This window comes from Sparus aurata, chromosome 9 (genome assembly GCF_900880675.1).
Source record: "Sparus aurata chromosome 9, fSpaAur1.1, whole genome shotgun sequence".
NCBI lineage: Eukaryota > Metazoa > Chordata > Actinopteri > Spariformes > Sparidae > Sparus > Sparus aurata.
Window position 1 is genome coordinate 25,169,261 of NC_044195.1, and position 27,877 is coordinate 25,197,137.

The 27,877-nt window shown below is 39.0% G+C and overlaps 1 protein-coding gene across 3 annotated transcripts; it reads right to left on the reverse strand.

Moving 5' to 3' along the window:
* Positions 1-1,130: 1,130 nt before the first annotated feature.
* Positions 1,131-26,788, reverse strand: agpat3 (1-acylglycerol-3-phosphate O-acyltransferase 3). 3 transcript variants are annotated; one of them, XM_030428092.1, is made up of 10 exons: positions 26,539-26,788; positions 12,694-12,750; positions 12,354-12,584; positions 12,070-12,239; positions 11,779-11,940; positions 9,586-9,739; positions 9,385-9,487; positions 7,028-7,103; positions 6,025-6,223; positions 1,131-5,924 (listed from the first exon to the last, which is right to left on the reverse strand). In XM_030428092.1, the coding sequence occupies exons 3-10, from the start codon at positions 12,529-12,531 to the stop codon at positions 5,833-5,835; spliced, it is 1,134 nt and encodes a 377-aa protein (XP_030283952.1). In that variant the 5' UTR covers positions 12,532-12,584; positions 12,694-12,750; positions 26,539-26,788; the 3' UTR covers positions 1,131-5,832. The 3 variants fall into 3 exon arrangements, with proteins under 3 accessions (XP_030283952.1, XP_030283953.1, XP_030283954.1); XM_030428093.1 differs by lacking the exon at positions 26,539-26,788 and adding an exon at positions 25,669-25,761; XM_030428094.1 differs by lacking the exon at positions 26,539-26,788 and adding an exon at positions 20,218-20,621.
* Positions 26,789-27,877: the final 1,089 nt, after the last annotated feature.

The following is a 27,877-nucleotide window of genomic DNA, read 5'->3' on the forward strand; positions in this document are numbered from 1 at the left end:
TGTTATTAAATGACATCTGATTCATACGCTGAAGTCTGAAGTTCTTCGGAGACTTAGCAACTCTCTACCTCACAAAGGAGAATTTCCACTACAACACTAACAAATTATCCTGGCAAAACAATTTTTTCCCACCAGTTGTCAAGTCACAAACACAGGCGACAAAACACTTTGATCAGACTTAGAAAATGGACCAACAAAAAATAAAAAAATAGAATACATTTCTTCACCGGCCCCTCAGGGCTTCCGTAGTTTAATGAATAAAGCGATAGGAATAATCAACCAAAAGTATGAGATATTGGCATTTTGGTTATTATTAATGATGCAGTAGTATTATCTCTCTTTCTGCCCCATGCTGTTCACTGCAGCGGAGACACTTCTCAGCTGTGCCTTTGGCTTTGTTTCGAGTAAGCCATGTTGGCTGATTCTACCACTGTCGTGATCGTGTCTTTCTTAGTTTGTCTTTCTCTTTAGGTCCAAAGGTGCAACCACATAGAAGGGGTGTGCACTAACGCTTTTAGCATGGCAGCTACAGTGAAGATTATAGCTCAAAAAGGATGTGAATAACATCTCTGCAATTCAATTTGGGATCTCAGGGACTTCTGGAGGTTTGGATTTCCCGAGACGAGCTGTGTGGAGCCATTTTATGTTTTTTTTTCCAGTTGTTTTAAAACACATCCCCATCTGCTTCAGATGTTTAGGACAAGGTGATGTCTTTGTTTTTCTGTGAAGCTCCAGAAATGTTTTATGCACTACAAAAATAGATACTGACTGAATTTTTACAATTGCGTCAACTTACCCTTTAAGTTTCTCTGAATTACTGGAGTTATACATTTCTTATACCCCTTTTAAGTAATTGTGTATTATAGTCTTCTTTTTTGTGTCTTTTTTTTGTTACAGCATGCTGATTGGAAAAAAAGTTGTGGTTTGTATGTTGATGTCACTAAACATCAGTTACACCATCCTGATGAAGGTAAGCTGTTTTTTTTCTATATGTTCCTTTATAAGTATATTTATATTTTATAGAAAAACTTCTGATCTGACACCAAGTTTTTCCAGGGACTTTAAAGAAAAACCAGTCAGCATTTTCAAACAATGGGTATAGCGTTAACAAAAGGAAGAATCACACTTTGTCAGCTTCCTCAGAAAGCCTTTTTATTCAGGTTCAAATTCAGAGTTAATGCCACAGCTGTTGCATTGCCAGTCTGTAAAAGAGTCCCTGAGTCAGAAGTAACTCGATTCAGTGACTGTGCAGGAGTGCACATCATGCAAAAAAGTAACCGACTACAGTAAGAAACCATGATTAATTACAAAGTTGGAAAAATGCTTTGTAAGCATCATCTGTGACTACAGCCTTCCGTCTGTGGCTTTAATTAGAAGAGAGGCATCGCTGAAAGTATTTACAGCTCCAAACCTGAAGGTGAGACTGTCGAGTTTAACCAGCTTTCTGCTGTAGCCTTTTCCCGATCGGTGGTACATTTGGTTGTAGCCTGAACTCTCGGCCCGTCATTCAAAAGAGCTATTGCAAAAGAACAGAAGAGCATCTCTGCCATTTTCTAAAAGTGAACATCATACTCATCATTTACATTATGTACATATTTTTACAGTCTCAACATCCCGTCACACGTCTAGTGACTGCATTTCCAAAATGTCCTCGGGACATCTGATGGACGACTTGTTAACGTGTCATTCAAAAGGTCTACTGCAAAAGAACAGCTACGTACATTTCTACAATTTCTAAAAGTCATTTTGACATTCATCATTTACCTTATGTACATATTTTCAGTTTACACACAGTCTCTACATATAGTCACTTACGAGTGACTTTGTACTGTATTTCAATGGAGAGTAGTGAATGTGTCATGAGGAATGAGGGATGGATGTGTGCGCCTCTGTGAAAATGCTTCTGTTGATGAGCAAGAAAAGATGGAGGGAGGAAACAATGTTGAGTGTGGATTCGGCTGGTGCCCCGCTGAGCTGTGTTCCTTCTATATCTGAACTGCTGAGCAAACAGAAACTCACACAAATCCAAATAAGTCAAAGAAGTAAGAGTTGATTTGTGATTAAATCCTTTAATATTCTCAAGTGTTTAAATTGAAGAAAAACATAAAAATAGCCTTAGAAAACAAAACAAAGCTGACGACGCAAGAGGTGCCACTAACTGAATTATCTCCAAAAATTAAAAATAAGTCATAAAGTGGTGTTAGCTTTTCATATTTGATTCCATTCGAGACCTCAGAAAGAAAGAAAAAAACAACCACAAGTTACATTTATATTTCTTTACTGAATAAAAAACATCCAGTGTAAAAAGGTTTTTTTTTTTTGTTTAAACTTCTCAGCATCCTTCCTGCTTCTGGAATATGATTCTTTACTGAATGACAGAATGAGTTTCTGATGTGTATGTGAGGGAAAAAAATAAAATAAAAATCAGATCTCTTAAAAAGCAAACAAGCTAAGATGCTAAAGTATTTGAGGTAAAGCAACTCAAAGTGTGCTCTGTATGGAGGACTGCGACTGACAAAACCAAAACCAACCAAAGAAATGGCTCAATAGATATATTAATGTCATTAAATGCACCAAATAATATCAAACATGAATGTATGTTTAAATAATTTTTCAAATGTGACATAAATTGATATTTGATTTTATTTATTTGTATTTAATTGTCTTTGTATCAGATCCCCTATTTAATTTACTTTCCCATTTCATTTTGAAAGTATTTATTACGTATTTATTTTTGTATGGTTTTATTTTCCCTTCGCATTTTACAGGACAATATATAATACATAAACAGATACATAAATAAATAAAATAAAATGATTTAATAAATAAAGTGACTGCATTTAAACAAATATTAATTTATGTCACATTGTAAATATGTAAAAGAATGCAAACATTTAATTTAAGTATTATTTGATGCAATTAATGACATATTTACTTATTTATTGAGCCATTTATTTCTTTGTTTATTTTTGATTTTGGCAGTTTCACTCTTCCATACATTCTTGTAAAAAAATGTGAACTGATCACAAACAGAGCTCTTCGTACATAAGAGCAGACTTTATCAAATTCTAATTTCTCTTTGATTCTTCACGTTAAAACTTAAGATCAAGCTACTTGGCAACTAATCCCAGAAACCTGCTTGCCATCTTTCAAATTTTTAACCCTTCACTACCACGGGGGAGGAGGGGGCTCAGTTAGCGTCTACATTATCACACAAAAATTAAGCAGCACTGTCTATTAAGGCTTGCATGAAATCTGTCTGGGTGGAGAGAACTCTACAGAAAGAGGCAGTTTACAACATACTGCTGCTGAGGAGTGATGACCCCCCAATGAAAGTTAAACCAAAATGTTAAAAAAAAAATCCAAATATTTGATTAATACTACACGTGGCATGAGAGCGCGGGGGGCATTTTCTTGCTACCATTTGTTTGCCCTTTGGACCTTTTTTGGTCCGGTGGCTTTTAACACTGGACGAGATCCACTCGTGAGCTGCAGCAACCGATGTGCAAAAACTCCGGCCTGAACGAATTTAAGATGATGAAATGTATAGAACCAAGCTGCCTGCGCGCATGACATGTAAACAGCTTCCTATAACTAATAACGTACAGTTAACGGAACAACTTTCTAATATTCCACTTTAAAACTGAAATGTTATAGTCACTCATTCACTTTGGTAAATCAAACCAAATGAATGCTCACTACTCCACGGTGGGAGGAGGACGTAGAGGTAAGAGGTGGGTGCCGTTCTTTTTATATATATATTTTTTTCATTTTTTAAAGGGGGTGGCGAATAAGCAATCCCTTGCCTGAGCAAGCTTGATTTAAGGCAAAGGTTAAAACATCACTACTACACAGTCTATATTTGGACCGCAAAAATAATAAGCTAACAGCTGTGAGGCTAAATGAAGACAGTTGGTGACCTTTTATTTGGAATCTGGAAACAGAACAGTCGCACTGTGCATTTCAGCTGTTGAGACTGGCGCAGAAGTTGGGGAGAAGAGGCGGCAGGTTGAACTACTTCAGTGTTTAGACTGGGACTGCTGGTTGAATCAACATCACATTGAGGGGTCCAATTATGATCTAAACATGAAGGATAACATGTATGACAAGTGAAAATAGGAGTAGGAACTGGAGAAATGTGGCAGAATGAAGGTGTCGGTGCGGCGGGCTACAAATGAGACCTGTGAGAGATGGTGGGTATCCTTGATGAGGACAGTTTCAAATTTGGAGCCCTTGCTGTAGTTTAACGGACACCAGCCTCTCTGAGATGAGACGTTAAAAGGGTCAGTTCACCAAGATTTTTACATTTGAAATAAAAAGACGAGATTTCCCCACTTAACACTCATGGTATCTAGTCCTACAGATGATGTAGGATTTATATTTTGAGACACTTCTGCTGCTAACCCTGAACAATGGAGGTCCAGTGTTTCCTCTGTAACTGTTTTTTTTTACTTTTGGCATTTGTTGAGTGTCTAATCCTGAATTAGTCTAATCCTGTCTACCAGACAACTAAGAACTTGAAAAACTAGAAGGAAACGTGCCACTAGCTTGTTTTTTGTTACAACTAAAATTCTTAAATATTGAACATTTAAATATAATCTTTTTTTTTTCCCCTCTCGAAACTTCTGGCCGGCCTACTCTGGGAAGCCATGGGCAAGTGAGTGAAATGTTTAGATGTGTTTCAAAGTATTAAAGTACCATAAAACAAAATATTTAATGGCGTCTGTTACCAGTGCTATAAATGAATCCAACACAACTGTGTACACTTAGTTATTTATATAGGATTAAAAGGCTGCATCTGCTTGTTTTTGTTTTCTAGCTTACAATATTCAATCTCCCATTTTGCCACACTGTGTTGGTAATGGTCTTAGTATGGATGAATGTAGAGGAAACACTGAGGTGGTGCTTGAATGATTTTAAACAATATTTATAAAAACTCAAGAGCAATGTCTCAAAACAAACTACTCTGTCAGTGATGACAGTATGGTCAGCTTTTGTTTACTTTTTTTACATTCCAAATAATATCTGTTACTACAAAGACATACTGCTGTTAAGTTTATCAAATCATTTGAGCACCATGGGCAACATCTTATCCAGCTGCACTGTACTAAGTTGGCAGTAGATGTGCCAGTGGGAGGATGAAAACCCCAAACTATCTGCTTAACTAGATACCTAGAAGTTAAATGATAAATGTGATTTGGGTGAAATGACCCTTTAAGATTTAAGGAAACCAGGCTGGGCCTCAAGGCACCGGTTCCCATTACAAGTCCCACTTAGTGAAAGAAAAGGGAGGGAGATGTCCTGCGTTTTAGAGATTGCTGCTGCCCCCTGACGGAGGTTAAAAAGATACAGATCGCCTTGTGTTCTGTGGGTAAAAGGAACAAGCACGTCACTACTCCCTGATTGGCTGATGACAGGTGACAGGAAGTGGAGGTAGGTAGCTCAGGACAGGAAATGGCTCCATGTGACCTCAGACATGTTAGGAGCTTAACCTTGGGTGTCAGCGGGATTTAACGGGAATGGATGGGGACAGTGGGTCGCTAGCTGGATTAAGAAAAGATGCAAGTGAGTACAGCAGGACTGCATCTCCCCCTTCTTATGTTCTGTGTAACACCAGAGAGCGTGAACCCCAGACCTTCATGCTCTCTTTCTATTGCTCTCTCTCTCTCACTCTAGTGCCATTAGTATTTCTAACTCTGGTCTCTATTATTGTTTTCACAGCTGGGTCTCCTCCCCGGCCTGCCAACTGACTCAACAGTAGGAGGAGGATGGAGTTTGATAGGGGTGAGACACCGCAGGGCCATCGGACACACACACACACACACACACACTTTAGTTTTGTTTCTTGGCCTCCGGGTTGCCGTAACTTGAACCCGTTTTCTTCACCTCTGTGACTCCTATGAGGCGGCGGATAGCTACGGAGGCTGTGGGGAGAACAAAAGAAATATTGAAGTGAGCGAGGACGATTCAGGGAAAGAACGAATGCCTTCTTAGGAGGAGGAGGCCGCTGCACCGTTAACCTACCGATGATGAGGAAGATGATAAAGCCGATGATGAGGAGGGGGGAGCCGCTGACGGCCACTCCACAAGCAAAGTTGATGAGGGGTGAAAGCAGCAGGGTGGCCCAGAACAAGAAGTTCAGCAGTGTCCATAACCTGCGAGGGGGGATTATTGTGGGTCCAGGGAACTTTCCTTCCTTGTTGTAGTTTTCCTGCAACGCATCCTGAGCAGGAGAGGAAGAAGAATTGGTTTGTAATGTATGATGATCAAGTGATGTATCAAAACAGAAAATAAACAAACAAATAAAGAACCAACCACTCAAAGTCTAAAGGGCCAGAGGTGCATTAAAGGTGCACTATGTAGTTTAGGGGAAGAAACGTTAATCAGAAGAAAAAGATCTTCAGTGACAAACTCAAAAAAACTCTTTTTTCATTTTCATGACTGAATAAACAAAATAAACAAAGTGAACACAATTTCATACCGTTTTACTTTGTTTTATGTGGCGGACCCTGCCACCTTTCTAGCTTCAAACAGTGTTCTGGAGACCTTATTTTCCTCAGAGAAAAACTTGTTTATTCAGTTATGGAAAGGTAAATATTTCTGACTCTCATTACCACATTAATATTGTAAATATTACAATTCTGAGTTTGGATTTCTTCTCCAAAACTATGTAGTGCCCCTTTAAGTGCCACTAAGAGAATTTCATAGTATAAAGCCACTATTCTCAACGTGAGGTAAATTAGCTCTCTCTGTTGGATGGATGAATCACAGATAAGGTTTTTTGAAAATTATTTTTTTCTAAAAACATACATCATAAAATCACATTAAAAAACATTTAAAACACCTTTTGTCTTTCCTGCAATATTTTGTATATTTAAGAAACAAAAATCGTACAACCAAGTTACAGCACATGTTAACATGTAGCACTCGTATGCAAAAAGACCTGTCAGTCACTCTCAAATGTTGCGCTCTCATTTACATTCTAATCACAGATTAAGCCTTTAATGGTGCTTTCCCCTCAGCTTACCTTCTCCTGATAGAGCTTATGCAGCCAGTTGGCACACTCCTGCTCATCATCTGGTATATCCTCCACAGGAAACCGCCTGGTGGGTAAAGAGTAGACAAAAAAAAAAAAATAATGTATAGGAATGAATCAATATATATTTTTGTGTCAAACACAGAAAGGTGAACAGCAAGAAAATAAACATGAAATAGATGACCAAACAAAAAACAGCCTAATCAAAAGCTTACTCACTAGACAAAGAAAGAATCACCACATTCATTAGATGCAGAAGATGTAATACACGTTTCATGATAATTTCTTCAAGATGACACACAGACTTTCAGTTTTCCTCTGGTCCTTTCACAGAACAGCAGAGGAAATGTAGCATCTTCTCTTGTGGTCTGTTATGTCAGTTTCTGACCACCAGGGGGCTCTCTCACCTAAAACTCACCTCAACTCAACAGAATGCATCATCTGTTGAGTGATTTCAGGCTCTAAACTTGCTTATATACCTATAACCGTCTCCACTCTGCTCTACTAGAAAAGTATCCTCACCATTATTTTTATTTATAATGTTTCCACTTTATGTTTATGGTTCATTGTGCTGTTCAGACAAAAGACAATGGCTGCGATCAAACAGTCAAAAATGACTGAATTCCTAAAACTCAATGGAAAGCTTCAGGAGGTGAAGGAAAGAAAGAATGTATAGTTCATAAGGACAACGGTGGTGTTAAAACAGTCCGACTGCAATTACACTAAGGTCACAAGGAATTGTTGGACAACGACATGAACTTCTTTCCTTTTGTAAATGATGGTCCAGTGTACTCTATGCTGAAAACAGGAGAGGAAGCACTTCTGCACCTTTCTTTAGCGTTGGAGGTCAGCATTTTTTCGGATGTCCGATGTCCAACCAAAGTGTTCCAGGCGTATGATGCCAAAAGTAAACAAAAAACTTGGAAACTACAACAAACTGATGTCACCAGATGCCATTATACAAATTTTATTTTAGGGCATTTTTAAACTTGTAAAAGTTAAACCCTCTGCCCATTCATGGATGTGCCACAAGTTTCAAAGTTGGGATTCCATTGTAGTTCCCCCCCCCCCCCCCCCCCGCCCCCCCCGCCCCAAGGAGTAGCTTGGAGTAGGAGTAGGTTGTCTGGAGCGCAGCATTATATTAGTGCTGCAAGGAATTGTGGGATGCCATTATATCCTTTCCTTTCATAACGGATGGTCCTGTCCAGCCTGTGCTAGAGGAGATTGAAGCACCTTTCCTTTGCAATATAGAGAATTAGACCTGCTCTGGTCATGGCTGCCTCTTCCATACTTCCAAGTCATTTCACTCTATGGATGTATAATAATATCAGAAGGTCAACTTTATAAGCCAATAAAGGCTCTAAAATTAAATGTCGGCATCTGAAATGAACATTTCTGCTGATTTGACCAGCTGATAAAGAAGTTGCTCTAATTAGAATCCATACAGACAGCTTCCATTTTAGCATTGCGACAGCTTCTTTGTAACATTTCCCCATTAGCTGGGCTAGTTGGATGACAGACTGTGGACAGAGTAGATGAAACTGAATTGCATTCTACAGTTTACAAGTTTACGCTTTTGGTTATTTTAACTCACCCAAAGTAACGAGCGTAATTGTTGTCAACTTGAGTAAACTTGGAATTATTTTCACTTCACTCTATGTGGAGAAGCTGCAAATACGTGATAACCAATACACCAAAATCTGAGATGCTCTGAAAACCAAAAGCTAATGTCGGAGCTTATCAATACAAGGGCCTTTCATAATTTAGCTCCAAAGACTGTTTAATACTGTGTTTTGGTATCCTTTCCTAAAGAAGATACGGGAGTAGGCACTGAAAAGTTTCGATGTTCTCTGCTGTTGGGTGGAAAAAATATGTGCATATATATCAGGATTGCATCAGCACTCAGCCTATATGATGTAAAAACTGACCAAGTATCTGCATATTGGGTAATTTCAAACATCCAAAATTTGTCATCCCCTGTTTCACTAAGTTAGAAGCCTTCCTGAGCAAAAGAGACTATCTGACTGGAGACATGTTTCTGAAGCCATTCCAGTGTGAAACATCCCATTGTGTTTCCATCTCATGTCCAGCTCTCTACTCAGTTGAGTGTCCTGGCCATTAGTGTTATTGTTCTGAAACCATAAACGTGCTGGGAAACAGGCCAACATTTTGAGCGCTCTCACAGTCTCTCTCATTGTTACGGGACAAAAATGCAGTTGGTCGGAGGCCAGAAGGTTCAAAAATACATTTTCCACTTGAAGAAACTCAGTGCAGCTGGCAGTGTAATGCATCATTATCACAATAACTGATGATGCAAACATAAACGGAAGTGTATCAGTGACACTCACCTTACGCTCATGTCAGCTTTGTATTTCTTGCCGTTGACAATGCCCAGCAGAGTGGGAGTCTGGTTGTCTTTGAAGTTGAGAGTCACGTCGTACACAGCACTTACTGTCGAGAGAGAAAAAGAAAGATTAAGAACAAAAGACTCATGTATTGAGAGGATGATGAGGTGTGTGTGTGTGTGTGTGTGCTTTTGTAGTCCCTACCTGTGCCCTTAAGACACTGCATTGTGGTGGTGAATCCTTTGGTTCGGGGCAGCAGGTGGTATTTGAGCTTGGGCAGGCCTTTACTCTCTGCTACCTGCATACTGATTTGGTGTTTCGTCTCTGTGAAGCGGGTGCCCTCGCAATACAGCAGGAACTGTGGAGGGAAAAGAGCCATGTTAATACCCGCACTGCAGATCAACTGATATGTTTTTTCAGGGCCGACCTGAGTAGCGATTATTAGTGATGAAGAAGACCGACCACCAATATTTGACACTGACATACATTTGCAGCAAAAATTAAATTCTTTAGTCTCAATTTTTTGAATAACCAGAGATGGAATGGTTGGGCTGGTTGATGTAGCTTGGTGATTTTAAAAAGGTGTCCCCACCAGAGAGTGCTAAAAAATAGCATGTCCCCTCAGAGTTGCCTTTTGTACACAAGTATCTGTACTTTTACTTTAAGTAAAGAATGTGTGGACTCTTGTAACCTCTGCTTGATACCACTTGGATAGTGCTGTGGGTAGGACATTGCGTGAAACCACAGTGTGGTGATAACAGACAGAATGTGTGGTCTCTTGCCACCTCTCCATGTTACAACTCAGATAGTGTTGTGGGCGGGACACTTAGTAAAACCAGTGTGGTGACAACAGACAGAAAACAAATGCTGCATCAGAGACAAATTATTGCATTTTAAGTCAATATTTATAGAATCGTCAAACCAGAAAAACAACAACACGTACACCTTGGACAAATGCTGAATAACGACCCTGATAATCCCCCAAGACAATAATCAGTCTATCCCCTGCCTACACCCACACACAACTATAAAAGAAGTCTCACACAGACTTAGTGACCTCCTTTCTTTTGTCCCATCCACTACCCTACTTCTGCTTGGTTGAATTACAGATCAAGTTCACCTCAATGAGGTGAACACTATGCAAATATAAAGTCAACATCTTATCTCAACAAGGAGGCATATGACAAGTCTACTCAAGAGTGTTGGGATTGTTTGTCTGAACACAGAAAAACTATGTCATTAGTGGTGGCCTGATGCCTGACTTAAAGGGTAATTAGATCAACTGCTGATCTGCCTAATCTCAGCTGGTGAACTAGTTGAGTCAGGGTGAAAATCTGTGATGCGCGGTGCTTCACACCATCAGTAAAGGTGTACAACACACAGCAGGACCTTCTGCCACCAGGTAAGATGCCATCAAAGTATGACGCTTGCTTACTTAAACAGAAAAGCTGTTTTGCCTCTCAAAGACTGTTTATGCACAGTGGTGAGTCCAGCTCATGAGGTTTCACAGAAAAGAATAAACACATGCCCTCCTGTTGAGGGATTTTAAATACAGCTGGTGCACTGTGTGAACTTATGTGTGTGTATCAGAACAGAGTCCAGCCTACCTAAGAGGAACTGTGTCAAAGGGCAGAATCTGGAGTTCCTCTTTTTTTTTCTCCGGGAAACCCAAATACCTGACATCAACTGATTAAAGAATAATTCCAGTTTATCACAATTTAGACCTTAGTTTTGTAGGTTTAGTGGTTGTTTCTATTGATAGTAGTGACCCCATATTTAAGTCAACAGCTGAGCTCTGGGAACACAAGCTGTGACACAATCATACAGGTTTCTAAAGGTGCACTGTGTAGTTTTGGGGGAGAATCTTTAACCAGAAAAGAAAGATCTTCATTGACTGATTGTTTTATGCCTGAAGAAATTAAATAATCAAACTCTCTTTGTTTTCATGACTGAATAAAAAAAGTAGAAAACACAAAAGGCAAACAGTAATACAGCTCAATTTAAAAGGTCTTATATACTGAGTTTTCTGGCATTGACGTAATATTTGTGTCATTTTACTGCATAGTCAACCCAGTTGTATTCATGAGCCATTGATTTATAGCCCTTAATGGATACAGTCATGCCTACAAGTCCCTGAAATGATCTACTCACGCCACTAAATATCTGTTTGTTACCAAGGTGTTAGTTCTCAGAGTATGTTTCACAATCCTGATTGCACAACTGGGCTAAAGTTGATTGACAGCAAACACCCAAATATGGTATTTGAGCAAATGGATGTGTAGCAGCATGAAAATGAATCTAAGACAGCTGCTAAACCTTGAACAAACACAGTTTCCACTACGCTCTTACACTCATGCCAGAAGAGAGAAGAACATAGCATGTCTGACGTGTACCTACCCACATACATTCAGGATAGTCTTTGAGCCTGGTCAGCCCTTTGAACACAGTCTTTCGGTCCTCCTCCCACTTTCTTTTGCAGAAGACTATTTCTAGGAAGTACCAGGTCCAGCCAATCAGAGGCACCTTCAGTAGCTCATGTTTGGCTAGCACTTTTGAACTCTAGAGAAGGAGGACAGGTGTGTGTTTTTGTTGACAAGCATTAATTCAGTCACATAGGAAAATTAGAGGTTTAGGTATCTTTTTTTGAGAAGAACAATAATTGAAGTCATATTTTGGTGCATTACTGACCCCCAGGATGCCATATCTTTCACACATGGTCCAGCCACAAAGGAAGTCGATCTCGAAGTTGTGGTTGAGGATGACAATGACATGTTCTTTTCCAAACTTGTCCACCGTAGCCTGGTCGGTGTATAGGGTGCAGTCTGTGCCTGACCACCACTCCAGCAACATCACCAGCTCTGCATGAATACGATAACACATCAATGTAAGTGATACATCCTGAAATGAGCCGTAAATGTAATGTCTGTCTGAGCCTCAGCTGCCACAACAACAAAGGAATTTCATCTACTTACGACTCCAAAGGGAGTAAGAGAGTCTGCAGTTGATTCTGCGATAGAGCTGCTTGTTGATGGGCCAGAGGATGCAGGTGCAGAGCTGAATGAAGTTTATGATGAGGCCGCTCACCACGAACACAAAGCCCATCAGCAGCTGCAGGATGAACAGGCTCTTCAGGTAGGCCAGAAGAGCCATGGCTGAGGAGCCTGGAGAGGTGAGTAGGCTCCTCTCTATACACTACGACCAACCTGAGGAGCAGAGGAAGCAATGCTCAGCGATGAACAACTTAACTGAGAGATATGGAAATAAACAAGCTCAAAAGTCAGAGAAACTCAACAAGACAGCAGTGTTTCTTACCACGGTGGATCCTTTTACAAGCCGCGTTTACACGGTCCTTCAGCCAATACTACAGACCTGATGAAAACAGGAGAACAGAGGATGAGGAGACATACAACATAAAAGCTTGCAGTACAGTGTCATTATTTAATATAGTGCACTGTGCCTGTTTCATCAAAAAGGACAGGCTGAATCATGTTAGCTGTTGTTCTTAGTGTGGTTGGCAAGTTAACATGCTGCACAACATGGTTAAAAAAAACATGATGTGATTATCGTTATTTTGACAGATATTATGATTATTAAATGATTGATGAATAGAAAGCATGATCATCTTTGCATCGCAATTTTCATTTTTACATCAAACAATAGAGCTTTTGCGTGTTTTGCAGCTTTTGCAATTGGGGTATTACGATATTAGATTTCTTTGATATTTCAATTCATTGTGCAGCAGTACTACTATACTATGAACACCTAGATAAGTCCAGATGACTCAATAAAAACATTTAATTTCACTTTCCTACACAAGGAATTAGGCTTAAGCAGTGCAACAAAACTAGAACACTGAGTAAGATGTTGCAGCTGTAAACTACTGATACTTGTGTTTATAAGTCTTTATTTCATGTGTTATTAACATGAAGGTCCCAATACACATATTTAGATCAGTACCAGCTGCATTATAAATCCTGCTGATCCATTTTAGTGGTTCTAGAATTCTGATTGGACAAAACACAGAGATGTGTGATATCTGTATATGACTGATGAATTTTCGGGCCAATATTGGCATATTTCAGCGTCTACACACTCTGATACAGTTGGTTGCACCTTTTCAGTTGGTTTACACTATGCAAATAGAGAAGAGGAAGAAGAAGAAGAAAAAGAAGAAGCACAGCATGCAACGCAAAACAGGTTCCACAAGTGTTTGAAGAGGACCGAAAAAGTGTACAAGTTAGTTGTCTTATTACAGCTGCATAAACTGGAGGTTAGGAACCTTTTGAAAATGCAAAAGCGAAATTATCGGTTACCTATTTGCTATCAGCCTTGAGAAACAGTTAATCAAAAAGAAATGTGCATCCCTGGTTGTAACATTTTAAAGTCATATATATACACACACACACACATATATATATATAAATATAAATAAATAACTGATTAATAACTAAACCAAATCACACAAATGCTCATTAGTGACAGCATACTCCGCCAATGACAGATCTGTTGCCAGTGGAGAGTTTTAGGTTTTGTCTGAGCTTGTGACGACTTTTCTCCAACGGGTCAAACACATTCAAGTCGGGTGAACTGGAAACATTTAATTTCCCCCAGGTGAGGATGTGACTGTGTTTGTCTGACTCTTAGTGACAGGCTGGGAACCTGTCCAGGGCCTTTAGATGTTTGAGCAAAGCATGCTGGGATAGACTCCACCTGTCCATGCTTCTGAATAAGAGTAAGCACATATAGGCCTACAGAATACATAGAGGGGGGAAATACTGGTCTGTATTATTCAGGTAACTGCCACAGACAAGTTTGTTTAGGACAGGTGCACATGAGATGTTTTCAGAGACAACATCTCATATTACACAATGTAGTGGTCAGAAACCCTCTGCTTGTTTGACGACTGTTCACAAAATTCTTTTTTTATTAGAGGTGAAAATTACTACGAATGAGCAGCACGAGCAGCACAGACCGTCCAGTCTTGAATGGACTGATCCAACATCTGCACCCAAGCCCATTAAAGTGTAGGTCAAGCCAACCTAAAGCTGTTCTCAGAAAAATGTCTAATCTGAGTTAGTCTTTTGCAGATCTGTGTAACGACACCCGATCCACTTCAGGACTGTCAACTGGGCCTCCACCTGACCGTGTCTTACACTGCAACTTTCTCTCTTTTGTATAGGCTTAAAATAAAATTCATGTAAATATAACACACTGACGCATTCCAGTTTGATCAATAAATATTTTAAGTGAAACAAATCTTTGAACCAAGTCAAACATATGAAAATGAACACCTTTGATTTTAAGACACAATTTACCTTTGCCTGGGGAGAATTTAATTTAATTCACCTGAAAAAGCATTTTAAAAATAAAGCATCAACAATGCACTTGATTGAATGATATGTGGTAAGAAATAAATTCAATCGTCAACTATCTGATAATCGTTTTCAGGCCTTTTTCAAGCAAAAGTGTGAAACGTTTGCTGGTTTAGAAATGAAAGCTTTTTTTGCTTTTCTTCGTCTTTCATGATTGTAACTGAAAAATGTCGGGGTTATGACTGTAAATTGTTTCTTTTGTCCAACCAACGGACGTCACTTCAGGCTCTTGGAAACTGTGATTAGCATTTTTTTTTAATTATTAAAAGATAAGATAATCCTTCATTAGTACCACAAAAGGGACATTTCATTGTTATAGCAGCAAAGAGGATTGCAAAAAAAGAAATAAGAATCAACTAAATGCTAAATAAAATAAGTAAAAACAGCAAGATATGAACAAGAGAAAAAATGATGAGAAGATTTATCCATAACTAAAATAATTGCCCGTTACAGCCTCAGGTCAATTGATTGTGGTATTTAAAATTGTGTAGTGCCCCCAGTTATGCTACGATTAACAGTGCAGTGCTAGCTTAGCAACATCAACATATGTACAGTCACCTGCATTCACTGCTACAACTGTGTCAGCAAACTGGCAGAAAAGAGACCGTCTGGTGTTTGTTCTTTAGAACAACAGCCTGCATGCTAGACAACAAGGGAGAGACAGAAACATTGTGTGCCTGCGTGTCACGCTGACAAACAAAGACTCTCTCTTGTTCACAAAGTGTATGTAATGACTGCTTTCTCGTGTCTTGCATGTCTTTCACAAATGCAACTACATAAAACAAACAGCAATGGATGCCAAAAACATAAACAACCTTCCATCCCAAATTAAATATAAATAAATATGGATGACCAGAAATCCCTACTTCTACTTATTTCCAAGCAATCTAACCACATTTATAGCCATCCTTTACCCAAAGTCTGCATCACATTTCCTTAAAATACTATCTCAGCTAGAGGATAAACCATCAACCTTAAATTAAGCAATGTAGCTGACACAAGGCCAGCTCATTGTGAAAAGCAATAAGTCTTCTCCAGTGTGATAAAACACCGTAACACAATATACAGACTAACTGAAACAGAACTAACAGAAATGAAATCTTACATGCACATCCACAGGACTTCAGCCCAGTCTATTGAGCAAAATGTGTCAAAAAATGTGTAGTTAGGACACAGTGAAGTGTTGAAATACTGCTACGTGTGTATGTGTGTCATCTATCGCCCGAGTGATCTGATTATCAGTCCAAACATCCACAGTTGTCTCTGCATCATGTTACAGATGTGACCTTTGTTCCTGGTGGGAGTGAGTGACTGGGGGGGTTAAAATGACAGTACAACACATTTCACTTGTGGCAAACTGTGACATATTTTGGAAGGATGGTGAACTCTAACACTAAAGAATCAAAGAGAGCAGTGTTCTGTAAATTACACAGTACAACAACCGCTACAGATGACTTTGATCAGTTCCCAGAAAGTTAATCAGCCTGACAGTTTTTTTTTCTGTATTTGTTTGTCAGTGTAATCTACTGAATTTGACCTTTGGCCTAGAACATCAGATGAATTAGTAGATCACAAGTATGGTGGACTTAAACTGCCAAAATCAAAAATATATTAAGGAAATTTAAAAAATGTCTTCATAAATAAGTAAATATGTAATTCATAAAAATAATACCAAATAATACAAATAAACATAGGTATAAGTTAAATCATAAAATTTGACATAAATGGATATTACTGTTTTAATTTGCTTCTGTATTTATTTACCTTTGAGTTAATTCCCCTATCGATTTCATTAGTTTTATCATTTTATTTATCAATGTATTATTTGTTTTATGTACTTATCTATTTACATATATTTATGTATTCATTTTTTTTATTGTCTTGCAAAATGCAAAGACAAAAGAATAGAGAAATACATACAATTAAAAACAAATAAATTAATAAATAAAATATTGGAGAATTTTTTATTTTTTTCTTTAAAATGTACTCAAACCAATGCATCAATCAAAACAGTGGGAGATTGGACAACTAATCAATTCATTTGTAGCTCTACTATTTTAAGTGACAGCAACTTTAAAAAAAAATTATAACTGTATGCCACAGATGCATTTGAGTTTGATCTAAAAATGAAACAAATATTCATATCAAATTCTCCAAAGATTGACTTTTTCCTTTTAAAAAAATACTTAAACTGATTAATCCATGATGAAAACATTTGCCGCTAAAGTTAATAGTTGACATTCAACTGATTTACTGATTAATTGCTGCAGCTATCCTACTGCTCAAACATAGTTTTTGATTGATTTTGGTTTGTATTGGCTGTCTGAGCTCATCACATTGTTCATGCAAATAATCAATTTGTAGATATTTGCAATTGTTGATTTACTCTAAAAAGACACAGACTAGGAAGAAAAAAATTGCCCCAAGCCAAGTTATTAGCACTTTGGTTGGTACTTTAAGGTCTATTTATTTATCTATTGGTTTATTTGACCGGAATGATACATGTAGGCATTGTTACATCTAAATAAAATGCAACTGATGCAACGTAGGAATTCTAGCAATCACTCATTTGCAGTCCTTGTCCCTCATTATGTTTTTCAGGAATAAAAACACTAAAACGATACTTAACCATTAAACCATCAACTTTGTGTTGTTTGGCCACAAGCAGCCAATGGAGAAGTTCCCCATCTAATCTCTGTTGTGGCAACAAGCAGCAACTGTGTGTGTGACTGCTCAGAAAGACAGATTTGCAGACAGGCCATGAACTTTGTTCTCATTTTCTTCCACACTCTCTTCTTTCTACTCTTTCAGCTCCTGCCTCAGGACATTCATGGAGTCAGTCAACTTTGAACCACAAATTTTCACTCAAGCTGAAATTAAGGCCAAGATTCACAGAGCCTAGAGAGAACTTTGTCTTACTACCAACTTGTGTGCTTTTGTGTCAGCTCTAAATACTGTGAAAAATACAATTAACCATCAGCACTCAACATATTTGCTCCCAGAGTTGGTGTTTAGTCGGGGACCAAGGTCTCCAGAGAACTTTGCCAAAATCAATTTAAGAAATGTTTTCTTTATCCAAAATAAATCTCATGAGAACGTTCTTTTATTAATGTTTTGTTATTTTGTTGAGCTGCACAGCATTGCAGGCTATAAACTTCATTAACCAAATCAAAACTAACTTCAAAGGAAGTAGAGAAGGGCAATAAAGACAGGAAAAGCGTAGCTCAAGTTTAAGGCTCTCCGTTCGCTGCCGACTGACAATGCAGTCCACAAAACTACTTTTGAACCAGATGCTGGTTGAACCTCCTTTACTACTATCCAAGTGTGACTGAGTGTTCGACTAACATTGGCATCAAGAAATCGATCAGAATGATGCTCTGTGGTTTCCTAACATTTTAGAACTCAATGCACATTTTTACTTTCCCTGACTATGTGTTTTGCCACATGATGAGCAAAACATGGGACTAATAAAGGGTTAGTATAGGAGTTTAGGGTCACTGACTGGGCAAGGGAGTGAATAGTATATTTCTCATATTTGTTATTTATTTGTTGTTAACTGGCCTGATGTAGTAGCACGCGCTTTAATATACGGACATAGACGACGTAGTCTCTGGGAACTCCAGCTCGCCAATTTCGCAATATTTCAAGTTTGAAGCACAACAAAACGGCGAACCAAGGGATTCGAACGATTTTGCCGTAAGCAGATGTTAACTAAACAGGGCAATAAAACAAATGTGAGGTCTCACCTCATTATTGTGCACAGTTGACAAGTCTAACCTAGCGAATGAGCAGCTATAAAATCACCTATTGCAATGATATCAGCTTCAAGATTACTCTAACCTAAGCCCAACGTTTAGTGTTCATAAAAACTTAGAAAAATATCTATTAACAACATAGGCACGAATCAGTGAAGCACATGACAAATTAAAATACCGAAGACGACCCCCTGACTTTAAAGTTCCGACTCTGAAAATCCTGATTCAGGGACAGTCTCACTGTATTGATGTCAGGGAGTATATCATATGCTTTTTGCACCAAATTCATTGTAAAAATTCTAAAGTCTAAAATGCATTAATCAAAATTATTTAGGGATACTGGTAAATAGTAATGTTTGACTTGACTGATTCTGCGACATATCTGAATTGTCATTTTGTGTTTTGTGAATATTTTTGGTCCCCAAAAATAAAGCAACACATTACATTTGACTGTTATTGTATATCCATGCACATACGGACCCATATCTTAATATGCCCAACTCATTTTGAGTAGTGTACTTGTGAAACTAAAAGATTTGTACATTTGAATGGAAAATACAATTTTTTTTTTTAAATAATCATTGTTTACTTTCAGTTAAACCATGTTTTAAGTACGGAGAGTGTAGCAGACTTTTTGCCCTGTATTGTAAATTAAACTTCCCCTGAGCAGAAGGTATTTGGGGTCATGGATGTGTGTACATAGCTTGTGTTGAAGTTTGACTTCCCTTTACACCACTGTTTCACCCAACAACGATCTTAACCACAGTTAAGGGTTAGGGCCAGACACAATATGTGTTTTTTAAACACTGCAATAAATAAAGATCCCATATACTGGTTATCAAACGGTTCATTAAGGATATGTATATAAATTGTCAGCGCTCCCAGGTAAACAAACTTTAAATGTGTAGTACTGTTCGGCTAGCTTCACTGTAATACCAGTCTGTTCTACTCCATTTGCGCAAGACAGGAGCGCTATCTGTCCTACAGAAAACATAATACATATCACCTGTTATAATGTATACAGGCACAACCAAATAATGCCAACATAAATGTTTCTCTATATGTGAGGTCAATAGATAAACAATTCTGTGTTTCTCAGCCCAAGTGTATCAGTTCTTCATTTCAGCTATTCATACATTTCATCACCACAACGCACTAATGAGTCAAATCAGCCTCTTCCTTGTGGGATGAAATGTTGTGGTTTAACCAAACTTGAGTTGTTCTCTTTTTCTTTTTGTCAAAGACGGAATAAAATGAGCTCAGAGAAAAAAACAATGTGTTTGACCATGAAAACAACCCGGGGAGGTCCACCTCCCTGTGGGTGCAGGGCCCACTTGAAGCCCCACTCAGCCTAGTGGAAAGATTAGAGACGATGACTGGGTTAAAGCTGCTTAAAGCCGGACAGCTGCTTCTGCTCTGCATCACCTGAATACAGCTTCTACGCCCAAGAAATGACCACTGCTTGCTCAGAGTCTCCAACATACATTAGCTAAATACTGGAAAACCTCAGTAAAAAAGAAAATAACATCTTGGCAGGTACCGCAACTTTGCAAAGTCATTTTAATTCTGACAACTTAATTTGATTTGCAAAATCTGAAAGGCTGATGCCCTGGAGTGCTATGCTGACCTTTCTCTCTTTCACAAGTTGTAATAAATCTGCTGGGGCCCATCCTAGCCTAGCCAAACCACTTGTATTGCATGTAACTTACCAGTAGACATAGTAGGCCATTGCCATGACCACCAATGCCCCACAAATCCCAGTGAAGATCATCACAGCGCTCTGGTTCAGCATCTTGGCTGCTGGTTCTCTCACCGAATCAAAGCAAGAATAATAAGAACATACAGAAAAGGCCTGCAAAGAGCAGTGGACAGTCACAGGCTCTCCTGCTTCACAGCCATAATAATCCCACAGAACGAAAGAGGGAGATTATGATGATGACAGCAAGAACACAGACAGATCCCAGATCCTGTTGGAAGAACCGCCTAGTCAGCAAAATAATTTACTGAGAACCAAATGACATAAAAGTACAGATCTCTTGAGGGTGCGAGTGCAAAAAGAGGTTCAAAAATCTCCCGAAGGCCCCTGTGGATCCTTACTACAGTCCACAAATGAATGCTAGGAAGTCTGAAAGATGGCTCACTTCTGGAAGGAGGGAGGCACACATGTACTGTAAGCAGTGTCTTACATGCATTCCCATCCTGTAATCCACTCGGTCAGATTAGTGCTGATTAGCAGGCTATGGGCACCCTGGATATGTCACATTTCATTAACATTAACAAAGACGAAGGCCGGGCTCTCCAATACCAGCGTGGAGTTCGCAGAATGGCATCTGTTACGCCAAAGGAACCAATCACAACATAGAGTTTCTTCCCTCACCTTGCCATTGGCCAAATGTTAACACCTCGTATTAGGCAGACGTGACAACCTCGAACAGAGGGCCAAAAGTTTCCTTAAACACCCTCTTTAGGTGTGTTGCCAAGCTGTGCTTTGTTTTTCACAAGTGTAATTATGATGTATTAACCCAAAGACAAGAAATCACTTTTTTCTGTACTTTACAGACGTGCTCCTAGGTGGTCCCCATTTCCCGATTTGGGAAGTCTTTCTTCCGACTTCAGCGTGTTCATGTGCATCAAGTCGGAATGTGGAAGTAACATGGAGGCCAAAAACTACGTTTTGATTTTTATCTCTCAGAGCGTTCAAACAACACGACAGCTGTATCCAGTAATTGAGTGACAAGGAAGGGCAAACCCATCTATTTAAACAACTGCCAAATGGAGCATTAATAATAAGCAGTAAAGGGCAGCAATACGGTGTTGCCACATCTTGTCTGTCCGATACGAAGAAGAAGAAGCACAGGAATTTTATCATGTTGTCACAACAGCAGTGCTTGCATACTGCAATATTTTCTTGCAAATAGTATGCAGGTCACATACTACTGGTTTCAGACTTACTGAAAAAAAACTTGTCCTGTTATAGCTTACTACACCACATGGTGGTAAGGAATTTTGGACATAGCCATTGGCTGACTTTGGTCATAAATAAGAAAATGCCAACAAAGACAGTGAAAAAAGATCAGTTATCTCCAATAACTTCTCCATCTAACTATTCAATTACACACAGATGTCAATAAAGTTGTTGATGCCTTGTCAACCATATAGGAGGGTTAAGGGGGAACCAAACCTTCAGGCTTTCAAACACAGTTCGATCTTGAGATTACAGATGTATTTTATGTTTGACCAGTTGTTTCCTGAGGCTAGACGTGTTGCCCTGTCAGCTCAGTTGAGAATCAGTACTCTGTAGGACCAACATAATTTGGTGGGTACCCTTAAAATTACAGAATTTGGTACCCAACCTTAATCCTCCTCTCTCGTAGTTCTGGGCAGTATGACCTTAAAATAATCCTGTTAGTTTTTGGGCATATGGTGATATATGATACCTTGATATTTGAAATCTTTTCAAAAGCACTTCATAAATGTTACAACTGGGCGACAAAAAACAAATCCTACAATATTTTTGACCAAATAGACCCTACTTGAGGTACTTACACAAAATGAGATTTCTGATATATTCATCACAAAATGTGGATGTAATGACTAAGTAGGTGAAGACAAGTATTAGAACAAGTAGAACAGTCTGATACATATGGATATTGTCCGGCACCCTACTCTCTCCGCTTCTTGACAGTACCTTGAAACAGTATTTACAACATGTCTGTTTAGTTCACCCACACAGAGATGAAAAACAGAGCTGGTGGGAAAGCCAGCAAAAGCCTTTGGGTTCCTACACAGAGCTAAAATCAAATGGGTGGTTCAGACAAGCTGGCAGAGAGATGCATAAATAAACTCAAGGGTTTACTGAAGCAAATAGGTCAAAGGTTAGAGTACAGTCCAGGGGCTCTGCCATGGGGCATCAAAGCCAAATATAAAAAGAGATAAAAATACATTGTGATAGCTGGACAATGAAGGGCATTCATGTTTCAAAGCATGCAATGCTTTCCATCCTGCACCACTGTGCTGCTGAACACTCAGGCAGGGCACGTGTGATATTTTAAAAGCCACACAACGAAACTACAACTGCAGCCATGTTACCCCTTTCACGCTGACAAAATTACTACAAAAACACCCACTAACATCTAGCTTATCTTTTCATTAGGAAAGGCTACAATCTGCCTTCATTCTGGTCAACTGATTCTGCAGTAGTCATGAGTGTTTATCTGCTCCAGCTCCCATCAGCAGTGATGGAGATGCAAATTTCCCACCTAGTTCCAATGCAATGCTTGCATTAACGTAAAGGATATTGGTGCACGAATACCTTCCCCGATTGTCTCCATTCAAGCAACCCTTAAGCATCATTAAATTGTCACTGAGTTAGAAAGAGACTCGGGTAAAATAACTTAAAAAGTAGCTGCCATAACATTATCACCATACCAAAACCTTGCATGTTCAATTGTCAACAGATATTTTAAGGCATAATGACGTCTCACTTGTTCACATCTTCCATTATTAGCTCTGGAAAATATAATGCCTCTAATTCTGAATGTTATTGTTTAAGAGACAAGGTATATTGTCTGCTGCCTTCTACGGTTACCTGCTTTCTGTTTTCAGAAACACTCAAATACTCAATATAAAAGACTTTACAGAAGGGTTTGTTATCTCAGGGAGGACAGAAAGTATTTAACAAATAAGGCAAGAGGCCTAGGATGGCCTTGCATTACTTAAACATGGTCACAACCCTGCTGTGGATGCAGCCATAGTAAGACATGACGAGTGATAAGGCTCTAGGATACACAGGGTGTTTCTTGTTGTAAGCAATAAAGTTGGGACTAATGTCAAAAGTAGGAGCAGGGGTTAATGGGTGAAACTGTCGGACCGCTCCAGTCAGTACATGCCGGTGAGAAAATCGAATTATTGGCCCAAGTATGTCATACACCAGTATGATAGGTGGCGCTGTACTCATTTCAACTAATGGTAATAGAGCCACCTCCGGCTGACCTCTTAACGTCATCGGCAACAACAAACTCTGCCCCGGCATTCGAGAAAGATGGCGTACCAAGAGCGAGACAAAGCTACATCTTTGTACATTACGTATATGGTGTACATGATAATTACACAAACTAGATGCACAATGGCGCTCTTGCTTGTGGTTATTTCGGAGGAAAGACGCTACCACGGCCGCCATCCTTCTACTTCCGGCTCACGTCCCCGGGAAAAAAATCTCGTGCCTGCGCAGAACACAAATTCCGATCCGATCTGATGGAACGTATACATGCACAAGTAATGCGACTATCAATCGAATAATCTAGGTGTTTTAATCAGACTATGAGAAATCCGATCCGGTCCGATTTTAGTCAGACTACGGTGTTAACATGCATCTTAAAAATCCGAACATAGTCGGACTAACTCAGTGATTCGGTTTTCTCGAGTGTCATTTAACGCACTGTGTGTTAAAAGCTCAAAGTAGCTTTGCAGTTCACCAGATTGTCACAAAAATGATCAGGAGGTTAATTTTTTGACAGCGCTAGCGTGTGTTTACAGGTCAAGATGGAGCTCCTCCGATAACAGCTTATCTTTGCATGTATGTCTCAAAGTCCTATAGGGCAATACTTTGACATAATTAGCTGATAAAGAGTTCAATAACTTAAGTGCAAACAGTCATGTCACTGGACTTCAAACATATTTTCAATTGCCACATGCATTTATATGACTCATATTATACAGCAAATTATTTGCACAACTCTTGTAGGACATTGTAATTACTTTGACACTTTGGTACCGTTCTGGATTATATTTTCTCACCAGGTTGATGCTAAAAGGTTTTGAGGTTTTCAGTTTTTTGTACATTATAGTATCAGTAAAGCATCTTTTCTGCATCATGTCTCCCCAAAAAAACTTTTCATATCAGTGCATATCGGACAACATGTATGCTGATACGATATTTCTGTAAGTGGCCAATAAATGGTAGTCACACAGTCATAAAATCAGTTGCTACATGTTTTATCTGATTAATTGGGGATTTAAGTCCCCGTAGCCACTATTTCCTAGAATGCTGAAAGAAATGATTAGACACTAAAGAGCTAACTGTCTCAACAGATATTAACAGATTGTAATTTAGATAAGCTATTTGTCTTAGTCATTTATCCGATAACATCTAACAATTTCTTACAATAATCATTATTCACTCATATTGTGAGCAGTAAAGCAGTCTACACATCTCCTTGTCAAGGTCTATTTCATGCAGACGCACGTACAATATCAGTCTGGATATAAATATACATATTAGAGCTTGATCGATATACCTGTTGGCCATTGTATCAGCTGATACTGGCCTATCACAGATATATCGATATCAGCTTGTATGCTGCGCGATATGAAAGTCCACATTTTACAAATCATAATGCTCTATTACATATCTTTGTCACATACTTTTGAAGGATCATGGCAAAAAAAAAAAAAATTGAATAACGGAAGACATATTCAAGGTTCCTACACCTTCTCCATAATCAAATTTGAGCAGTTTTCAAGCTTTTCATGCAACTTACACCTGTGATAAATGACATTTATCAACATACAAATATACTAAGAACAACAGCATCACTTAAAATGAGATGTTATTGTGCTATGACAATCAAAATTATTTCCATGATAGCGACACAAAAAAGTTTCATGTGTCAAAAGTAGACTCTGCAGTCTATATAACCTGGTTATGGTCATGAAATACTGCAATATTTTTGAAATCACTTGACTAATGCAGCCTTTTAAAAAATAGAAAAAGACAAATGCCACACGCGCCATAACTCCATCCACAATCTAAAGACAAGAAAGACAATAGCTTGTCTCGTATCACATATATTGATATGATATTGATAATACTGCCAAGCTCTGCCTTGAAAACACCAAAAGCACCAGTACGAACTCTGTATATCGATATTAGAATTTCCTACTTTGCTAACATCAGTATCGGCCCCAAAAATTGAGTATCAGTCCCTCATTTAATATTCATAACTGCTGACTATCAAGACCAAACACCATCCTGTTACAACATGAGGCATGAACAGTCCTCAGCATTAAAAATGATCACTGCTAAACATCAACACAATCCTTGTCAAAAAGTCACTGCTGGCAAAACCCTTGTCATGAACGATCACAGTAACACCACTTGCCTTGTAACGCTCTGCTCGCCTCGTTGGGTAAAATTAAGGTTGAAGCCTAAAGTTAGGACTGACTGAGAGAGAGAGGGAGAGCCGCAGACTTGACTGAACTCCAATAACCTCACGTCTGGATGTGTGGTGGTACGATATTTTCACGCAGGTCAATGTGGAGTCACCCGGTCCACTTGACGTACAGCGAGGCACGAACGACTTGCAGTTTTGTTTTTTAATGAACCCAGAGACACTTTATCTACTCTGGCACACTGTGTGCTACTTCTGCACACTTTTCAGCTCTATTCCCCACCTGAATAAAACCATGCAAGTGGACTGTATGTACAAGTGCGGCGAGGCTAGCTTAAAAAAAAAAAAAGCTAAATATCAAGTAGCCAGCATGCACCTTGCGTCCAACCAGTGACTGGGCTTATCTTTTGACACATGTCTTAAACTGCGGCCGTAGATTAAGCTCAAAGTTGCAAACACACATCCTCACACACCTCTGCGTTTTATAAAGAAATCAACAAATGTGTCCTGCTACTGCTGCGAGCAACAGCGAATAAGTTAATGACACCAACTGACAGGAGGCTAAACCTGACGTAAGTGTGCAACTCAGCCGAGCAGCACAAGGGCAGAGTGAGCTGCTAGCAGTGCAAGCTAGCATGCTAAGTTAGCGAAACCAGTGTAGCTAGGGTAATAATTGTATTCATGGGGGTGAGAGGGATGGAGTTGGCTGTTTTTGAGTTGTCCAACCACTAAAGAGTGCCACATTTACCCGCATTCATGCACTAAATACCCAACTGACCCGCGCCGCTCGCTAACGGCATGCTATGCTAGTCAGCGAGCTAACGCTAGCAGTCAGAGCAAGTGTCAGTACTCTGGGCTTACCTGAAAATGATTCACTTGGGAGGCGGGCGGGTCGGCAGATTTTCTTTTAGACTTGCTCGCTGCTTTCTGGCATCCAAGGGGGCGTAAAATAACCCTCCTCAGAGAGTCCCTCTTGTTTTGAGTCCGATTCCTGAAACGCAACAAAAATGACTTAAGCTAATGCGACTTGCAGGAGCGCTATTGTTTGTCGGTTAAAGCCCCACATTTCCTCAAAGCCCATCTGAAGGTAGCATCGTGCCCTACATCCGGTCCGGCCCCTCAGTCATTCTCACACAAATAATTAATATACACTATAGTTACAAGCAGCGGGCCTCTGCAGCCCCACACCAGCCGATCAAAGTACTACAAGTACAGATTAAAAGTATATTTACTGAAATGGTGTTCCCCAAAACTGTGTTTATTTCAATCTACTGATGCCCTGTAGCCTAATTTAATACATAAGTTCACTCATACAGGCTCTCCCTTGAATACATGAGCATTTCTATGTTTAAATGTATTTCTTTATTGTCTCAAAATATAAATGTGACATCAATTATTCATCACATGTGAAACACAAACTGCATGTTATCCACAAGTAACATGTTTTGCATTATAAACAGCGCATATGATATAATGTGTGATCTTTTTTTTTATGTAGCACCTTTAAAAAAAAAACAAAAAAACATTTAGTTAACAAGGATCAAGCAAAAAGCAGAAAACTCAGGAAGATAATAATTAGAGTCGACAGTCAACGGTCAAGCCAAACACAAGGAAGTCCAGTCTAAGGTGAGTTAAAACGAGAAGGCAGAACATAAAATGTGCAAACTGAGTTATTACAAGTTAAAAGTAATAAAAAGTGACAACATGGGCAAAATCAAAGAAAAGGAAGAGAAATAAAATAATAAAGCTAAATAAGAAATAAGATAGAAATAGATCAATTTTAAAATATAAATGCCAAAATGGATTTTTTTTTTAAAAAGAATAAAGGACGATGAGTTGTTGGATATGCAATACAACAGCTGCCCAGTACTATTAACAGCTTTATTTTGTTGTTTACCTGAAAATCAAATCATTCTGAAAATCTTTATTTAGCACCCTATATTTTGAGTTTTTCTTTCCTGACCTTAGAAGTGTAATAGTGCATTAAACATAAACTTAATGACCAGAAAATCTTCTACTACATCTCCCTAACCCTACACATCTAGTGTCATGTCACTGCAGGCAGTTCCTCAGTAGGTGTGCATGTGTTCCCAACTTTAGAGCTCTTTAGCCCTCTGCTGGTGTTCCTGCCAAGCTGCAGCATGAGTCTGAATAAAGTGATTGTGCCCATGAGCCCCAAGGGTTCTTATGAGACAGGTCT

Excerpts from the sequence above, each read along its gene's own strand:
- agpat3 (XM_030428092.1), bottom strand. The coding sequence starts at position 12,531 with ATGGCTCTTCTGGCCTACCTGAAGAGCCTGTTCATCCTGCAGCTGCTG. Across the intron at positions 9,740-11,778 it reads ACTATCCTGAATGTATGTGG|TTCCTGCTGTATTGCGAGGG; the intron begins GTAGGTACACGT and ends TTCCCTCCACAG. Across the intron at positions 5,925-6,024 it reads TATCATCTTCCTCATCATCG|CCTCCGTAGCTATCCGCCGC; the intron begins GTAGGTTAACGG and ends TTCTCCCCACAG.